General features: G+C 36.2%; 3 protein-coding genes across 3 annotated transcripts; all 3 read right to left on the bottom strand.

The window, feature by feature from the left end:
- Positions 1-922: 922 nt before the first annotated feature.
- On the bottom strand, positions 923-3,827 carry LOC132098132 (large ribosomal subunit protein eL6-like). Its single transcript, XM_059504287.1, has 6 exons — positions 3,661-3,827; positions 3,480-3,578; positions 2,498-2,641; positions 1,452-1,500; positions 1,185-1,369; positions 923-1,100 (listed from the first exon to the last, which is right to left on the bottom strand). The coding sequence occupies exons 1-6, from the start codon at positions 3,805-3,807 to the stop codon at positions 948-950; spliced, it is 777 nt and encodes a 258-aa protein (XP_059360270.1). The 5' UTR covers positions 3,808-3,827; the 3' UTR covers positions 923-947.
- A 1,535-nt stretch (positions 3,828-5,362) lies between these two features.
- On the bottom strand, positions 5,363-10,703 carry acaa2 (acetyl-CoA acyltransferase 2). The gene is made up of 10 exons (XM_059504286.1): positions 10,596-10,703; positions 9,529-9,695; positions 9,304-9,432; positions 9,106-9,222; positions 7,974-8,121; positions 7,702-7,877; positions 7,306-7,435; positions 7,146-7,216; positions 6,874-7,028; positions 5,363-5,847 (listed from the first exon to the last, which is right to left on the bottom strand). Exons 1-10 carry the CDS (start codon positions 10,609-10,611, stop codon positions 5,763-5,765), a joined length of 1,194 nt encoding a protein of 397 aa, XP_059360269.1. The 5' UTR covers positions 10,612-10,703; the 3' UTR covers positions 5,363-5,762.
- A 2,062-nt stretch (positions 10,704-12,765) lies between these two features.
- Positions 12,766-19,532, bottom strand: c21h22orf39 (chromosome 21 C22orf39 homolog). The gene is made up of 4 exons (XM_059504285.1): positions 19,356-19,532; positions 14,154-14,210; positions 13,175-13,342; positions 12,766-13,078 (listed from the first exon to the last, which is right to left on the bottom strand). Exons 1-4 carry the CDS (start codon positions 19,485-19,487, stop codon positions 12,947-12,949), a joined length of 489 nt encoding a protein of 162 aa, XP_059360268.1. The 5' UTR covers positions 19,488-19,532; the 3' UTR covers positions 12,766-12,946.
- Between the last annotated feature and the right edge of the window lie 16 nt (positions 19,533-19,548).

Genomic DNA, 19,548 nt, shown 5'->3' with positions numbered 1-19,548 from the left:
TGGATTTCCTCAAGTATTAATACAGTTTACATCTAACAAAGTTGTGCATCTTATTAGACACGAAAGAAAAGATTAATACAAACCAGCCATAGTATTGAGTTGAGGAAAAATAGGCTGCAAGAAACGCATTCAGCACTAATTATGCCATTTCTATAAAGAATGATCACAGCTGCACAACAGAATCGAGGTGTGAACACACTATGAACATTAAACCTAAAAAATACCCAAAAGATGAAGCTCAAAGCAGACTGATTTACAATATCATTTTTTTTACTATTTATTTTAAGCAGACTGCAGGGAGACATTTGCAAAGCTGTTTTTTGAACGCTACATCACGGAGATATTTTTAGAGACATTTTTAATAGCTTTTTCACAAATTAAAATGCAGAGGGATTATTTGCTAGGAGACAAATATCTGGGAAATAATAATGCAATCACTGATGCAAAGTTAATAAGAACTGCCTGTTAAAATGCACTTTAATAGACTTAGAAATTCCACTATTTATTCATTTTAAAAGGATGGATCTTTTTGCAGATTTGCTTTTACCTTTTGAAAACTTCCAACTTCATTGGTCAATCACATGTGACGTCTCAGCAAATAATCCAATCTAATTAGTGTTTTTTGTTGTTGTACTTGGTCATGCATTTTAACCAAAAACGTTGGACCGTTTCAAAAGTGAGTGGCTGTTTGGTTGCACCTCCTCTTTTGATAGAGCACCCTTTTCCAGTAAAAAACTTTATTAGAACCGTTTGATTACTTTTAGTTTTCTTTTATAGAACTATTATTTTTTTGCCCATTAAAATATCAAAGTATGAATTTGTAATTTTAGAATCATTTAAATGCTTATGATTAAATCCTTATTTTTTTACATGTTTATAGACAAGCGAATGCTATGCAAGGAATAAAGCACAGAAAATGATCTGGGATGACAGATTTTATTTGCATTTTAGAAAACCAGTTTGTGTGGATAGACTCCGTTAGACAGGCAGAACGTGGAGCGCAGGTATCCTTTGAGATCAGGAACCTTCTTGATCAGAGGAAGCAGCTGAGAATCCACCGCTTTCTGGTCGGCCTTCCGCTGCTCTGTCAACTGGTACTTCTGCAGAAGCACACGACAAAAACAATCAGGTTCACAACTCCGAGAGCTCCGCTAAAGCAACTGAAGAACCAGAACAGATCTAACCTCCTTCTCTGTGTCAAAGATCTCTCCCTCCTGGTGCTTGGGTCTCCTCAGCTTCTTCTTCTTGAAGTAGGTGTCGGTCAGTGTTTTGGGGATCTTCATGCTAGAGATGTCCACTTTGGTGGTTGTGGCGATGCAGAACTTCTGGTGAGCTCTCCGCAGAGGCACTCGGTTCAGAGCCAGAGGACCTGAGAGAGACGAGAGATGATGTTCAATTATACACTGTGACAGAACCCTCCATGGCTTCAGCAGCAGACGGCGATCACGTACCAGTGACGAGGAGGAGACCAGTGCCCAGCTGCTTGAGGAAGACCACACGCTGCAGAAGGAAACACAGTCACTGTTAGTCCTCACATCAACCTCTGCTGCAGCTCAATAGAGATCAGATCAGTGTTTGTGTGGAGGACAGCGTTCGCTACAGTCGGTGTTCAAACGGTGCATTACTGTTTCATCCCAAAGAGGCACAAAATCACTTTCACTGACTTTTACAGTAACCGTTCCCTCCTGCTGGAATGACCTCATGACAACTCAATCTGATCAGTTGAGTACTAGGCCATCTTCAAGAAACGTCTAAAACCACAATTTCCATCTTTATTTGACCCTCTAACACTTGCACTCTTTGTTTTCTAACTGCTCGTTTTCTTAAAAGAAAAAAGGCCTCTTACACCAGCCTTCTTTATTTTTCATTCAATCTACTTTTTTGTGCGTGTGTGTGTGACCCTGGAAAACAAAATCATTCTTAAGGGTCCATTTATTGAAATTTATACATAATCTAAAAGCTGAATAAATCATCTTTCCAGCAATGTATGTTTTATTAGGAGGACAATATTTGAAAATCTGGAATCTGAGTGTTCAAAAAAAAATCTGAAAATTATCTTTAAAAACTGTATAGATGTGATGTTCTTAGCAATGCATATTACTAATCAAATATGAAGTTTTAATATATTTACGGTAGGAAATTTACTAAATATCTTTATGGAACATGATCTTTACTTAATATCCAAATGATTTTTGGCATAAAAGAAAAATCTATAAATTTGACCCATACAATACATTTTTGGCTATTGTTACAAATATACCCCAGAGACTCGAGACTGCTTTTGTGCTCCAGGGACATATATATACACACACACACCTTGCTACATGTACTGTATTAAGCTAACCGAGCATTTGTATTTAATTGCTCTTTTGTTGGTTTTGATTGCTTCTGTCGTCCTCATCTGTACGTCTCTTTGGATAAAAGCGTCTGCTAAATGACTAAATGTACTGAACGCAGTGACATGATGGATGGATGATAGATGGAGATGTGCATGTACCTTCCCGCGGTGGCGTCCTGTCAACAGGATCAGGACCGTCCCGGGGGTGATGGACTTGCGTAGTTTCCTGCGGTGCTGAGAGAAGGCCTTGATGCCGTGGCTCCGCAGCTTACGGGGCACATCTTCTGTGGGATAGTAACGCGGCTGGACACAGAACACCACACACAGCAACATGAATACAGTTCAAATCACACAAACCCTTCAAATCTGCAGAGTTGTTTTGTTAACTAAGCTTGAAAACAGTCATAACTTAATATTTGTATCTTTAGATCAATAATTTCAATGAACTAACGCACAAAAAGTTACACTATTACTGCATTTGCCCACTTTCAAATTTGACGCGAACTACAAAAAATTCATTTAGATATCAAACTTACGAATATATAATCCGTGAATTACCAGTTTTAACTCCTTTTGAATTCAGTTAAACTCGTTATAATTATTTTTATACTGTCTTGCATCACGTTTTTCAATATTCATTAGTTTTATTTGACCAGCATTATGAAATTTATACCATATAATCTGAAAATGTCCATCCAGTATCAACTTCTTTGAAATCAATGGATGGATTCAAATTAATTCCTTAATTTTGTTGAATTTATTATTTATTGCTTTTTCAATGTTATGAGCACCAACAAGATAAAATGCTTTGAAATCAATGGATTTAAAACTCCTTATTTTTTTTTTTATTACTTATAACTTGACTTATGAATGCACAAAAAAACGTTATGAAACCCAAATACCTAAATATTACTCTGATATTTTTTTCATTCTGCAATGCATGTTCATGTTTATCGACAAAACTCAAGTCTAAAAAGTGTGAGAGTTAAGGGAAAGACTATACAAGGCTAAAGACATCTCACAAAAGCGTTTTAAGACTAATTATCCTTATAGATCACAGAAATCTGCATTAAATCAAATGTAAAGTTAAAACGGATGAATGCAAAACAGAGGTTCATGGTTCTACATGTCTTTTGCTCACCAGTTTGCGCAGTTTGACCACACGAGTGCCTCCGTTTTTGTCTCCGCCGACAGTTTTGGTGACTGTGGATGGAGCCTTTTCCTTTATTTTCTTCTCGATCTGAAACATCAAGACAAAGCGTCAGAAAACCCCTGGTTTGAGCGGAGATCTGTGCTCTTGTATTGAAGACACAGGTGCTGACCTTTGTCACGGGAGCTTTAGTCTTCCTCTTGTACATGGCCCGGCGAGCGTACATGGCCGAGCGGGAATACCGGCCGATGCCCCGCACCAGGACAGGGTTACGGCTGCCATGTTTATGGGCCTTCTTCTTCTTATCGCCCTCAGCCATCTGAGAAAACACAACAGTTATTAACACATGCATGCACATAAAAACACGCGTATCACTCAAGAGCTGAGCTTTGATAAAAACAGGTCCATTATGAAAAGTACTATACATATGAATAAATCAGACATGACATCTCTTCAATGCTTTTCACAAAAACACAACTGTTCTAATAATTATACACAAATCAGTGATTAGTCCTTAAATAGACAGCAATTTATATTCAAAAGATCTGACACGGTGCATAATGACTGTTAATTGTGCAACACTTAAATGGACAAGTCTCAAAAATGATACAAATGAACATACATACATATATACATCCACATGTATATATATATGACTTTAGCATGGGGCTGCAGTAACTCAACGTGACCTGATGTAGCATTGCTAACATGCTAAAGCACATACGTTAACACTTACATTGACTGATAAACATTATATAACCTATTCGACAGTATATACATGTGACTATCCGAAACGTTATACTTAATCTTTAATGTGAATATAAACACAGAAAACCCGCTTCGGTTCAGACTCGGAGTCAGGCCTCAGCGCGCGCCGAGCACTCATAATGTACATAAAACACCCATTACATACGCAAATATTCAGTTAGTAACGTTATACGTGTCTTAAAACATTTATATACGATCCAGAGTGAGATTTTAAGATCAGATGAAACCGATTAATGCAGATTGTGTTTGGAGAAAACTGAGATGGAAGTCACAATTACCTTCAGCTAGAAAAAAAGACCGACATCCGGGCATTTGACGTATATATAGTCGTGACGTATGACGCTCGGGGTTCTTCTTCCGTCGTGTTTGCGTCTTAAAGGCGCAGGCGCTTCTAGATGGAATCAATTTATATGTTTTAGAAAATAAATAGAAGCAATAAATTGATTTAGGAACTGAAGGTCAGACTGCAATTATACAATTGAGTAGTTCATTTGATTATTTTACTGCTGTCAATGCTTGCAATTAAAAAAAAATACATATATATATACAATTTTGAACGCCCTATATATATATATATATATATATATATAGGGCGTTCAAAAGTTTTAAATAATTAAGTTTTTTCATGTTTTTAAAAGTCTCTTCTGGTCACTGACAGCATTTATTTGATCAAAAATGCATTAAGAATTGTGAAATAATATTATAATTTAAAACAACCATTTTCTATGTGAATAGATTTTAAAGTGCAATTTATTTCTGTGATCAAACCCATGTTTTCAGCATCATTACTCCAGTCTTCAGTGTTACAATTCTTCAGAAATCATGATATATTAGTATACATGCACACTGTATATATACGCACATTTAAGTTAACATTTTTCATCCCAGATACAATATGTAACACTTGTAATTTGTATTTATACACAGCTACACATGAAACATGCAAGAAGATTATCCTGGACTAAATCAAACTGAATCAGAAGACTAAAGGTTATCCTTAAAATAATTTATTTAGAATCATGGTGCATTCAAAGCTTTGTTATTGTAATATGTATAACTCTACTTTTATATAAACACACCTGCAGGCCAAGAGAGAGAAAATGCAGTGTTTTTCAGCTCATTCTTTATTGATGAGAAGAACAGTCAGAGCTCAGGTGAGTGAATCTGACAAGAATTCACTCCCAACAATTTATCATCATACAAAACCATTTTCAAGTCCACAATCAAGAGTGTCATCAGTGACATGGAGCTGAATCACGATGACGAATATTACATTTCTGGAACACAGCTTATGTTAGATCAGGCACAACATCCCAACATCTACACATGCCATCATATGTGGGGATATTTAAAAGGAAAAATCATCATGTGCAAAATAAACCATTATTACTCCACATTTGTGGACAGAATCTTTTGCTTCAGATTTTGGGACGGTGTGAATTAGGTTTTGAATTTGACTTGACTTGTTCGCAGTGAGTCTCCTCAACATGTGTGTGTTAGTTTCTCTCAGTTTGTGTTTTCCAGGACGACGGCGATGCCCTGACCTCCACCGATACAGGCAGAGCCGACCGCATACTTTCCACCACGTCTCCTGCGAACAGAGAACAGAATGACTTCATGCAATAAAAACACATCCTAAAAATAAGTCAATATAAAACACAGGGCTGCCTCCTGATAGCTGAGCAGTTGCTAGTCGATCGTTTATTTATTCTTACAGTTTCATTTTTGTTTTATGAAAAGGCTGTAATTTATATGACAGTTTATTTATTGTGTTTGCATTCAGATCTCAGAAATAAACACATGCAATGTTGAGGCTACCTGTTTTTTGCACTGATATTTCTCATATATTATTTTAGTTTAATTTCTATACATGCCCTAGATTTAAAAAAGAAAACTAAATATTTTAATATTATAATCTATATAATATAAATTTTTTTTTCAATAAATCTCTTGAAAAAGGGTGTTTTTATTTATAGACGTTTATATCTATATTTATAGATTTTACTTATATTTAATTTATTTTGTTTGTGTTCTGACATCAGAAAATGTTTTAATTTATTTTATCAAATTTTAATTACTGAATTTTAATTTATTATTTTAGTTTACATGCCATGTTAATGCTTTTGTATTAATATTTCTCAGTGGGCTATATATATATATATATACACACATATATACATATACATATATATATATATATATTTATTCATTCATTTATAACTTATACCATTTTATTTTCTACATTTTAAAAATATATTTTTATTTTTTTGTATTTACTTTTATACAAAAAGGTGTCTTATTTATATTTAAAAAAAGTTATTGTGTTGACTTCATTTTCTAGAAAAAATTATAATAAAAGTAAAATAATTCCTAACACAAACCTATTCTTACATCAAAAACAGAATGTAATTTATTTAACCCTTTCCTGTGTTTATTTTATACTGTATGAATATTTTATAGAAAAATAAATAAAAATTAAGTAAAAGAAAAGGACAAATTACAAACTCAAACATTTCCTTCTTTATAATAAAATGCATTAATGAACGATGCACCTGTGCATTAGGAAACTCATTTCATGTTGACGTTGGGGAGCGTCTATATAAATCTGTGTCTTTACCTGAGCTCATGAACGAGGTGCGCAGTGATTCTCATCCCAGAAGCCCCAAGAGGATGTCCAATGGCGATGGCTCCTCCGTTCACGTTAGTATTTGCAGGGTCCAAGCCCAAAGCTTTAGCCACAGCCAGATACTGAGGAGCAAATGCTTCATTGACCTGACAGACACATGAAACTCTGGATCAAACCTGCACGACCAGCTCTGGAAACATCACACCCTAAATGCATGCATAGTGTCATAAAAAATATGTAACAAGTATGTTATCATAATCTACCTCCACCAGATCCATGTCTTTGAGTGAAAGACCAGCCTTCTTCAGAGCTTCTGTGACGGCAGGTACAGGCCCTGTCGCATTCACAAAACATTATGGATGATTTGATGTATTATTCTTTTACACCTAGTGGGAAAAGTATGTTTGGGGACAGAGCACTCACCAATGCCCATGATGCTGGGATCACAGCCTGAGGTGTGATAGGCCACAATTCTAGCCAATGGGGTGAGTTTGTGAGCCTTCAGTGCGTCCTCACTCGCTATGACCACAGCAGCAGCCCCATCAGACACGCCCTGTGGGAGGAGCCAAAAACATCATTCAAAAACATGCAAATACACTGCTAAAATCACTACACAAAATTATATACACACACACATACACATATATATATATATATATATATATATATATATATATATATATATAATTTATCATAACAATAATGTGTATATAACAAATAAACACGATAACGAATATATAACAAATTAAATAAAATTATAAATAATGCTGTTTAAAAGCACATCCTCTCTCTGACTCTTATTTTGTAACTGGTACCCACCGAAGCATTGGCTGCAGTGACGGTGCCTCCTTTCTTGAAGACAGTGGGCAGCTTTGCCATCTGCTCCAGTGTGGTCTGAGGACGAGGATGTTCATCACACGTCATGGACACTTTCCCTTTCTTGGCCTTCACATCAATGGGTGCGATCTCAGCGTTGTAGTATCCAGCCTCATTTGCTAAAGCAGAGACAGATGTGTGAGTGAGCGAATGTGCATGTGTGAGAGTGTGTGTATTGATGCAGCACTGAACCGCTGTGAGGTCGATCTGTTCACCTGTTTTCCACCTCTGCTGGGTCTGATATGCGTACTGGTCACAGTCCTCGCGGCTGATCTGGTATTTCTCTGCCAGGTTCTCTGCGGTGATGCCCATGGGCAGCTTTATGTTCAGATCTGTCAGTCCTGCCCACAGCGTGTCTTCCAGCTGACTCACACACAAACAACACTTTTATTCAGAGCACTTGAAGTCCACTTTAAAATCTCACACAAAACATACCCGTCAATCTGAGTGTATCTAAATATGCAGATGTTCTTAGCACTGTTTCGAACTAATATTATAAGAAAATATTACATAGAATTATTCATAATAACATTAATATTTTTTTATATTAATTACCTTATTTAAATCAATATATTATTAACTTTAATTTAAAATTATTTGCTCTTATACTGACACTTCAAACACTGTATATATTGTCTATTTATTTTTTAAGATTTTTTCCCCCAACTCGATCACATTTTTAACTCGCTTCTCAAATCTCTTTAACTAGTCATAAAAAAGACAGATTCCTGAAGATATAGATACACTTAACAAAATTATAAACAACACTTTTGTTTTTCCACCCATTTTTCATGAGCTGAACTCAAAGATCTAAGACTTTTTTTATGTACACAAAATGCCTATTTCTCTAAAAATATTGTTCACACATCTGTCTAAGGAGAAGTGCTCACTAACACAGATTTAGACAGATTTGTGAACAATATTTTGAGAGAAATAGGCCTTGTGCACATAGAAAGTCTTATATCTTTGAGTATTTTGGTAATGCCATTGATAAGATTTAGTCTGCTTGTATTTTTTTAATATTATTTTTTTTTATCCATGTCAATTCTTATTATTTAATTTAATAAATTTTTTGTTTTATTCATCCTTTTATCAATTTTGCATACGCATGGGTATTCTTTTTGTTTGTTGCATGTTTTGCGTAGATGCTTTTTAACGTTCTCCTAAAGGTGTTTTTATGTAAATAAATTTCTGTTGCTCATTTGTCATCACTAGATAAAACTCATTTAATTGCACTCTCTTTAAATCCAATTAAATATTTCAAGCAGAGCACAACTAGAACAATTTTAATTCATTATTGGAAACTTCAAATTCAATTCAGAATCAGTGAATTTAAATGATTTTTACCTTCAAATCCACTCCAAACTTGGTGCCGAAGCGGATGTTCCTGACGGCGTAAGGCGCTTGGCTCATGCTCTCTGAGCCTCCACACAAAACCACCTCTGACTCTTTAAGACAGATCTCCTACAGGCACACAACACACAGCAATCAGCACTTCATCTGAGGAAACTTCTGGGCCGTTTCACATTCGTTTAGACCTCATACCTGTGCTCCATTGATTATGGCCTGGAACCCGGAGCCACAGAGGCGGTTGACGGCCAGCGCTGGCACTGGGATGGGAACGCCGCACCGCAGTCCCACATGACGTGCGATGTACGGGGCGTCAGCAGAGCTCTGGATCACAGACAGAGACAACAAATCAACTTCAGAAAACCAGGCTTAGTGCAAAAAATCTAGTCGTTCAGTCAGTGCCATCCGTGTGTCTCTCACCTGCATGACGTTTCCCACGATGACACTATTGACCAGCTCAGGAGCCACATTCCCCGCGGCGAGAGCAGCTTTAGCGGCGTGTTCGGCCAGATCCGTGGCGCTGTGCTCCTTCAGAACTCCTCCATACGTGCCGAACGGTGTCCTCTTAGCCGAGACGATGAACACACCTACACAAACACACAGAGAAGAGACGGAGATGCTCAGTTTCCTGCAGCTAACAAGATATATACAAATTCAAACCTAAGTAGTGACATAGTATTATACTTAAAGTATTATGTAAAGTTCAGTTAAAGAAAATTTATGAGCATACTTGCAGTATGAAACTACTAGACTAGTAGTTTACTGAGACTATACTTCAAAGTGAACAAAGTATTTAATTAGTAAACTATCACTGTACCTATAAGTTCATTTTTAGTATAAGTGCAGTACAAACTACAAACTTAGAGGTTAACTAGTAGTGTACTCAAAGTTTGCTACTTAAAAGTATACTTTTATATGCTATAAGGTGAGCCAATTTAGTCCCAAGGAGTATTGAAACAGTAAACTTACAAGTATACTACTAGAACACTGATATTTGTATACTTAATATACTTAATGCATAAAGTATACTTAAAAATATACTTGAACTTCACTTAAGTATAATTAATAAAATAAACTTGGACTATACTACTTATAAGTAAGGGTCATGCCAAAGAGTAAACATTAAAAGAAGTCACTGACCTCACCTTTAACCTAATTCTGTCAGTAATAGTTTTAAACCAAAGCATAGTTTGAACCTCTTAATAATTTGCTCAATAATTATGACACATTAATAAAGAGTAGAATAACTGTTCACCTATTAATATTTAGAGTGTTTTTACCAGTAACGGAAAAAACGAATACATTAATTCAAATACGAAACGGAGGGAAAGTAACGTTAACCCAAACCCTTAATACAAGTGACATTGAATTTCAATTGCGGAAAACAAGCGCAAAACCAGATAAAACAAAACAAATAATTCGACAGGTTCAATATAATGCATGATTTCGAAGTAACAACATATAAAGTTTTATTAATTTAGCATTACCTCTCAGGAGAGACATGATTGAGTTCGTGACCGTTTGAGAGATTCACTGCGGACAGAAACACACACACTCCTGCGCCGACCTTTCACCCACTTCCCCTCAACATTCACTTCACAACATTCGACAAACCTCTTAAATATTTTATTATGTAAAAGAATGTCTTACTTATCAGGTGAACGTACACTGTCAAATATCCATTTAATAATTATGATATATAACTATACCTGATATCGATGGAAGATGAAAATATATTAATGCGGAAAGTGCGTCTGTGAAAGCGAACGTGTTTTTTTTAATCCGCATGTGTAAACACTTTATAAATCTTCAACACTGATGCGTATAAAGTCGATATTTCTAGTAAATTATGACGGGGATTGAGCCTGCATTTATTTGATCACACAAGCAGTAAACAGAGACATTATTATTAGAACTGTGTATATATGATTGCAGTGATCAAAGCTGAATTTCCAGTCTTCAGAAATCATTTTAATATACTAATTTACTGCTCAATAAAATATTTCTGATTATCATCAATGTTAAAAACGGTTGTAAAAGTAGATGTAAAACGGTTTTATATTTGAAAATGTTAAAATGGTATTTATTCCTGTCATGACAAAACTGTATTGACTGATTCGCATAATTTTTTTAAAAAAAGCATAAGTTTCCTGAAAGGCAGTAAAAACGGTCGTCGACAGAAATATTAATTTCTAAGATAATAACTGAGCACCAATAATAATTAAGCAGTAAATCAGTATATTAGAATGATTTCTGCAGATCATGTGACACTGAAGACTGGAGTAATGATGCTAAAAATACAGCTGCACATCACAGAAATAAATTACATTTTATTATATATTCATGTAGAAAACAGTGCTTTTGGATTTTAAAAATATTTCATTATATTACTGTATTTTTGTCTTCTTGTTGAGCAGAAGAAACTTCTTTCAATCACATCTTAATTATTCTAAACTTTCGCCAAGTAGTGTAGACATAATTATTTTTTCTTACAAAGAAAGGGAAAAAAAACTTAAGAAGTGTGGAACCTCTTATTATTGTGATTTGGTCCATTTGAACTGAATTCAATCTAATGTTCTCTCCAGGATCCGTGACGCTGATGCAAATTAATATTTGTCAACACCCGTTACAGCACAGCTTGTGTATCTGGAATACAAAAATATAGTAATTTTTTTAAATTCTTGATGTGGTCTTTAAATCATTTGTTTCCTTGTTTATACCGTCGGTTAAGCTTTATTTTAAGGTGTCATTAAAGCACTGAGTAATATTAATTAACTACATGCATTTAGTAAATGGTTACTTACATGTCATTATGCATAATTAATTGTTATTCTAATACTAAGTACATGTGACGTGTGTAACAAAGATACCTTAAAATAAAATGTTACCATACCTTTATTAATGTTTCTAGCTTCAGGCCAGTGATTCCAATGACTTTTAGCTGGTTAGTTTCACAGAAACTTAATTACTAATAAATTCAACAATTATCCATTAACTATCTGATTTCTGTAGTCTCCAGTGAACCAATAAAGACCAAACTCTTGTTAAAACATCCACGAAAGCTTTTATCATTGCATGTTTGCTGTCATTAACACATGTACAGAATTGAAATACTTTTTGATTAACAACAGATGTGGCTTTGTGATATTTAAAATGGAAAATAAGCAGAAGTAGAATAAAATTACTGTTTTTGTGTTATAGAGACCTTAGCAAAAAGTTAAATATCTAAAATGCATTTATTTCACACTAAGTATAGTTCAAATCTGTAGCGCTCAAGACTTTAAAAATTACAATTCAACTTCATTTGGAGAACTACTTGTGCACAATGTGTGTCTAATGACGATTGCATGGTCTTTGAATAATAATATAGGTCTCTAAATGCAAGAGATTTAAAGTACCCTTGCAATAGTTCCATTTTAATCACAATCAAATATACTTAAGTATATCTTTAATTTGCTTCAGCTCTACAATTAAAGTGCATTAAGCACACCATTAGTTCTAGTTTAGCAGACTTTAAGTATACCAGTTTATTACAGTAAAAGTACAATTGCACTGTATTTTATTAAGCACATAAGAATGTTTATGTATTTTTAATTTGCTTAGCATGAAATTTTATACATTTTAGTATATTTATTTTTCACTAGGGTCGTCAAATGCTTATACTTCAGGTGTTCGCTTTATTAATTCGATATTCAGGTTGATCAAGATTTTTAGGATGCCTTGCACAAAACATCGGGAAAATCAGATCTGCACTAGAACAGAAGTGCATCAGTCCAGGAGAGGTAGTGTGAGGAGATTCCCAGCAACTCAATTACTTTCTCTTGTCTTAAATAGTCCTTTATGAGTCCTGTGGTTTGCCCTGGTTGAGCGGCATGTGCCAATCAGCCGGAGGCGTCTGTCGAAGCTCCCAGACCGGAGTGAACTTCCTCTGCTCGGCAACTCGCTTCCTCTCGCTCTCCTGGAGGGATTCCTAATGATGCATATGAGATGATAGATGAGTAGAAGGAAAACGAAGTGATTAGTGGTCAGAATAAACAGCAATGTTTATGCATCGCTCTGGACTCACCTTGGCCTGTGTGCTGTGGTTTTTCTCCCACTCTTTGCAGGTGTAATAGTCTTCTTTCCACTGCTGGCAGTCCGGGGCTCTGCCATAGGTGTAGTATTCATGGAATCTGTTGAATAAACTCTTGCAATGCTTGAATTCACACCAGTAGACGTCACATGAACGTGGTGGCTGAGCGGACAAACATACAAATATATTCTTTAAAGTAACAGTTCATCCAATTTAAATGACTTGCATTCAGACCATGCAAGATGTAGATGAGTTTGTTCCTGCATCAGATTTGGAGAAATGTAGCAATCCATCACTTGCTCTTGAAGTGAATAGGTGCCGTCATAATAAGAGTCCAAACAGCGGATAAAAAAAATCACAGTAATCCACACCACTCTAGTTCATCAGTTAATGTCTTGAGAAGTGAGAAGCTGTGTGTTTGAGAGAAGCAAAGACGTTTTTTTTTTTTTTTTACACCAGCAAGCTAAAATATGAGTCCATAATCCATAAAAACGCTTCAGAAGTGTTATTACGGACCATGGACTCATATTTCAGCCAGAGGCCACAGTTTGATGTTATACATCTTAATGGATGTTTCTTACAAGCACAGTTTTGTCTTCTCCAGATGTTCTCCAAATCTGATAAAGAAACAAACTCATATTCATCTCTTATGATAATCACATTTTAATCCGTACTGTGGTACTGAAAGATTACACTTACAAAAAATGTGTAATTATACAATATGTATAATGCTAAGAATACCAAGGTTTTACCAAAGTTATTCAGCAAAAACATGGTCAAATCATTTCAAAAGCATTTTTTTATGTGTTGGTCTCGGTTGAACATGAAATCCGGAGTACAATGACAGTCAGTGCTAGGTTAACTACACTTCACTGTACAAGTACGTTACACTGTTATTTGCAATGCAACCGCAAAACGAGTTACTTAATCAACATGAAACGAAAAATACAGAGATAAAAGTAATCAGACAGACCCTCCAGCTTGAGTGTGACCCTGCCATAACTGCGCGCGCGCTCTTCTCTGCTGATCTTCTTCTTCTTCTTCTTCTTCTTCTTTTTGATTGGCGGTTTGCAACTATTTCTTGTGCATTACCGCCACCACTGGACTGAAGTAGGCACGGGAGTTACTAACTATTCCCAAACTAAATATACCAGCACGTTAAACTAATATAATAATAATAATAAAATAAATAAATAAAAAAAAACACTTATATCCTTTTTAACAGGCCTGTACTTTTCAAAAAAAGAAGTAATAAATCAAAATTTTCCCTTGAGCTTCTTTTCAATAGTGTTTTAATTTCTAACGACATTTTCTTTGTTTTCAACTCATTAACAAGCCTCTGCCTTGCCTCATTGTATTTATGACAGTGCATTATTACATGCTCTACTGTTTCAGGTATATTGTTCTGGCAATACTCACAATTTCCATCTCCATGCTTTTTTATTAAGAACATTGTACTATTCAACTTTGTATGACCCAACCTCATCCTTGTTAGTATAATTTCTTCCTGTCTTGATCTGGTTATTTGTGTGTCTTTTCCCACTTTCCCTTGTATCCTATAAAGATGTCTTCCTGTGTACCCATTATCCCAAATATGCTGCCACTTTTTAATCGTTTTGGCCTTTACTATACTTTTTATTTCTGCTTTACTGTACTTTACATCTACATCTATATTGCTTTTGTCTGTAGCTCTCTTTGCATGCTCATCGGCCAGTTCGTTACCCTCTACTCCTATATGGGCTGGAACCCATAAGAATGTCACCCTCCTTCCTGATGCTTGTATTCCACTTGCCAGCTGTAAAATTTTGATTAAAATATCTTCCCTTGAATCAGACCGATAATTCTGAACACTAAACATTGCTGAACTTGAATCAGAGGCAATCACTGCCTGCAGACAATTGTTAGACTCTATCCACACGAGTGCTAACCATATGGCAACCAGTTCAGCAGTATACACTGATAGGTCATCATTTATCCTTTTTGCCTTTGCTATTCCCATCTCAGGGATTACATAAGCTACCCCTACTCTCTTTTCAATATTTTTAGACGCATCTGTAAAAACCTTTACACACTCTTTGTATTTTCCTGTTATATAATTTCTTACCCCATACTTATCCAATCCATCTTTCTTTCTTTCCTCCAACAGTCCTAAATCAACCCTCAATTCTTCCAACATCCAAGGAGGCACTACTGGATATGCCACTGTAGGGCTGATGTTCAGTGACCCAATTCCCATGTTATTCACCTTATCTTTTATAACCCACCCATAACTTTTAACTTTCATACTTTCTTTTTCCTGACATTCTCTTAATACTGTCTGAGACATGTGGTTCTCTTTATGACCCCTGATGTTTGCCCAGTATACCAGTGCTAGCTGGTCCCTCCTCAAATGCAGTGGCATCTCACCCACCTCTACTTGAATTGCAGCTACTGGAGAAGTTTTTATTGCACCACTAATTATCCTCATTGCTTGATTTTGCATACCATCAAGTTTGCTCAAGCTTGTCTTGGAGGCTGATCCATATGCTATACAGCCGTAGTCAAACACTGATCTCATTAGACCTGTATAGATGGTTTTCAATGCTGACCTTGTAGCACCCCAATCTATCCCGCATAGACACCTCATGACATTTAGTATCCTTTTACATTTTTCTACCATCTTTTGGATGTGACATGCCCATGTTAACCTCTTATCAAACCAGACTCCCAGATATTTAAAGATCTCAACCCTCTCCATCTCTTTACCTGACACCATTATTTTTAATTCTCTGCAAAATTTTTTCCTTGTAAAGAACATAACCTTTGTCTTCTCTATTGAGATTCTAAATCCCCATTTCACTCCCCATTGCTGAACTACATTCACAGCATCTTGCATCTTACGCACAATAAACTCAATGTTCCTTCCCTTCTTCCACATTGCACCATCATCCGCAAATAACGCTACTCCATCTAGGCCATGCAAGTCTTTAAATATCTGGTCTATCATAATTACAAATAATAAAGGACTCACAATGCTTCCTTGAGGGGTTCCATTTTCTACTCTAAAACTCACTTATTTCCCCATCAATTTTAACTCTCACTGTTCTTTCAGATAAGAAGTCTCTGACCCACTGATACATCCTTCCCCTAACTCCCATCTGATTTAATTTAATTAATAGTCCTTCTGTCCACATCATGTCATAGGCTTTCTCGATGTCAAAAAACACTGCCACTACAGTCTCTTTATTCACTTGGGCCTTTCTAATGGCTTCCTCCAGGCATACCACTGGATCCATAGTACCCCTTCCCCTTCTAAAACCACTCTGGTAACATTGCAACAATCCTTTTGACTCCACCCAATACATCAGCCTATCATTTATCATTTTCTCCATTGTCTTACCCATCTGCGATGTCAATGCTATAGGTCTATAACTGCTTGGACTATGAGGGTCTTTCCCTGGCTTCTTAATTGGTACAATGATAGATTCCTTCCACTCTTTAGGGATAACTCCCTCCATCCATATCTTATTATACAACTTCAACAAGACATCCTTACCACTATCACTCAGATTCTCTAACATTGAGTAGCATATAGTGTCTTTTCCTGGGGCTGACTTTCCTAACTTCTTCAGTGCTCCATTCAATTCTCCTTTTGTGAATTTCTCATTCAAACTATCATTTTCCCCATTCCCATTCTCAAACACCCTTTGATATTTAGACACAGTTTCTTCTCTCCCTTTTCTCTCTTCATAACTAAGGTTTTCTGAACTGTGTACTTTAGCTAGTGTTTTTCCTATAACTTCTGCTTTCTCCTTACTAGAAGTTATACTGCCATCTCCATCAATTATCACAGGATATCCATATTCCCTACCGTTTCCTTTCATTTTCCTAATCATCCCCCAAACCTTCTCTATTGGAGTAGTTCGTCCTAAAGAGTCACAAAACGTCCTCCAGTACTCCCTTTTTGCTTTCCTGACATTTTGTCTTACCATTGCTTGCGTTCTTTTGTATTCTATCAAATGTTGGAAATTGTGTGTCCTCTTAAGTAATCTAAATGCCTTATTTCTTTCTTTAACAGCTTCCTTGCACTCTCTTGACCACCATGGCACTATTTTATTCAAGCGTTTGGGTTTGGATTTTGGAATAGTGGCATCTGCTGCTGCTATAATGCTTGACCTTATTTCTCTAGTTAACACTTCAATACTTTCACTACCATCAATACATGATAGCCATTCCTCACTTAGCTCTTCAAACTTATTCCAATCAGCTTTCTCCACAAACCACTTCTCTACTTTCACTTCTTTCTCTTTCTCCATCTCCACACCTATGTGTACCTTTATAGGGTAGTGATCGCTACCCACTGTATTTCCTCTTAACACCTCCCATTCACATTTGTCTGCCACATTTCTCGTGCCCAAGGTTAAATCTATTGCTGACTCTTTTCCCCTAGATACATCTATCCTTGTCCAAGTTCCATCATTAAGACATACTAGTTCCTTCTCTTCTATAAATTCTTCCAACACATTCCCATTTACATCATCTTTATCACCCCATAAAGTGCTATGTGCATTAAAATCCCCACACCAAATAACTCTGCCCTCCAAATCTTTCCAAATTTCCTCAACCTGGCTGCTTTTTAACTGATTACATGGGTTGTAAAAATTTATAATTTTAAAATTACCCTCTTTTGCCCACACTTCCACAGTGACATATTCCAATTCCTCTCCTTTCTTAATTTCCTTGTACTGCAGCCCTTTCTGTATAAAAGTCATGATCCCTCCACCTTTCCCATTCTCTCTATCCCTTCTTACTGCATTATACCCTTTTATGATAAAATCTAGCCTGGGAATTAACCACGTTTCTTGGACACATATAACATTGGGTTTTTCCTTAACATCTTCCACATACTTCTTAAACTCCTGGCCATTCGCAATTAAGCTCCTGGCATTCCATTGGAGTATTATTAACACCATTAAGAGGATCCAGCCCATGACTGAGATTGTTGAGTTTCCTCAAGGGTTTCTCTAATATTTTCCCACTGTAACCCTTTTACATCCAAATACTTCTCAGCAGTTTTTACTATAATCTTAATCCTTTCAGTCCTGCTAGTCGTCTGGGCTGTGCAGTTAATGATTTCTGCCATGAAAAGCACAAAGCCTATTTTGCTCACTATCAATGTTTCTTCCTGAATCCTGTTACACTTTATACATCCGTCATTGCCTTTACTCTTGTTCACTGCATTTTGTGGTATCTTTGGTACTCTTCTGGCTGCTTCAGCATACGTGATTTCCTGATTCACTTTAACCTTCTGAACTTCTTGCATTCGCTTGTACACTTCACACCCTCCATATGCAGCACTGTGCTCTCCACCACAATTGTAACATTTTTTCCTTGCCCCTTCCTCACATTCATCATATTTGTGTTCACCGCTACATTTACTGCATCTTATTTTTCCTTTACATGCTGCTGCCACATGCCCATATCGTTGGCAGTTGAAACACCTCAAAGGGGGTGGTATGTACATCCTAACATCGTAGCTCATGTACCCTATAAAAACTTTCTCTGGAAGTCTTTCTTCTTCAAAGGTTAGCAGTACTGAGAGACTATCACATACTACACCATCTCTTTTTGTTTTTAATCTTTTTGCCTCACTCACCTTTACATTCTTTATATTTGTACACATTCCTTCCATTGATTCCTTCTCAGGGATTCCTGTTATTACTCCTCTGATTCGGCTTTGAACTTTCTCCCCTTTTACTTTCTGTCCATTTAATGCATTTGCCCTTACTGCCTTCTTTTGTTGCACCTCATCCTTACACTTTACCAATAATGATCCATTCCTTAATTTTTTCACACTATTTACATCCCCTATTTCCTTATGTATAGCTTTCGAAAGTTGTATTGGACTCCATCCATCAAAAGTCACTCCCTCCTGCACCAGTGTGATAAACACATTAAACTCTTTTACTTTTTCCCTATCTTTTACCTCAGTATAATCATCTGATTTTTCCAATGATTTCTTTTTCTTCCGCTTACTTCCACTCACACCCGCACCCTCTACCTCCATCATTTCCTACTCCGTCCTTCCTCCAGTCCCACGTGGCGCCCTAGCGAATCGCTTTCCGGTAGAGAGCCCAATCCTCTGCCTGTTCTCTCGCGCAATGGCACTTTCACGACCACACCTCTCTGCTGATCTCCAGCGCATGGCGATCAATGTTTTACTTCTCCACTGCCATCTACTGACAATGTCAAATAAATTACTATTTGAATATACATTTAATATAAATGTAATATTTTTTTTAAAAGTGGAATTTAATTCTGTTAACATTCGATTCACGCGTTTGCGTTAAATATATATATTAATACATAATATGTAGTGTGTAAGAATA

The sequence above is a fragment of the Carassius carassius genome, chromosome 21 (genome assembly GCF_963082965.1).
Source record: "Carassius carassius chromosome 21, fCarCar2.1, whole genome shotgun sequence".
NCBI lineage: Eukaryota > Metazoa > Chordata > Actinopteri > Cypriniformes > Cyprinidae > Carassius > Carassius carassius.
The sequence above is the reverse complement of the archived record's forward strand: the minus strand, read 5'-3'. Positions and strand labels throughout refer to the sequence as shown.

What these genes read in the sequence shown, in the direction of transcription:
- LOC132098132 (XM_059504287.1), bottom strand. Translation starts at nt 3,807, where the DNA reads ATGGCTGAGGGCGATAAGAAGAAGAAGGCCCATAAACATGGCAGCCGT. An exon ending in CTAAAGCTCCCGTGACAAAG is followed by an intron (nt 3,579 to 3,660) that starts GTCAGCACCTGT and finishes TTGATGTTTCAG; the next exon opens with ATCGAGAAGAAAATAAAGGA. An exon ending in CAGGACGCCACCGCGGGAAG is followed by an intron (nt 1,501 to 2,497) that starts GTACATGCACAT and finishes TTCCTTCTGCAG; the next exon opens with CGTGTGGTCTTCCTCAAGCA.
- acaa2 (XM_059504286.1), bottom strand. An exon ending in CCAGCAGAGGTGGAAAACAG is followed by an intron (nt 7,878 to 7,973) that starts GTGAACAGATCG and finishes TCTCTGCTTTAG; the next exon opens with CAAATGAGGCTGGATACTAC. An exon ending in TCCCAGCATCATGGGCATTG is followed by an intron (nt 7,217 to 7,305) that starts GTGAGTGCTCTG and finishes TGAATGCGACAG; the next exon opens with GGCCTGTACCTGCCGTCACA.
- c21h22orf39 (XM_059504285.1), bottom strand. Translation starts at nt 19,487, where the DNA reads ATGTTAACAGAATTAAATTCCACTTTTAAAAAAAATATTACATTTATA. An exon ending in CATTGATCGCCATGCGCTGG is followed by an intron (nt 14,211 to 19,355) that starts AGATCAGCAGAG and finishes AGAAGAAGAAGA; the next exon opens with AGATCAGCAGAGAAGAGCGC. An exon ending in GGTCACACTCAAGCTGGAGG is followed by an intron (nt 13,343 to 14,153) that starts GTCTGTCTGATT and finishes TTGTCCGCTCAG; the next exon opens with CCACCACGTTCATGTGACGT.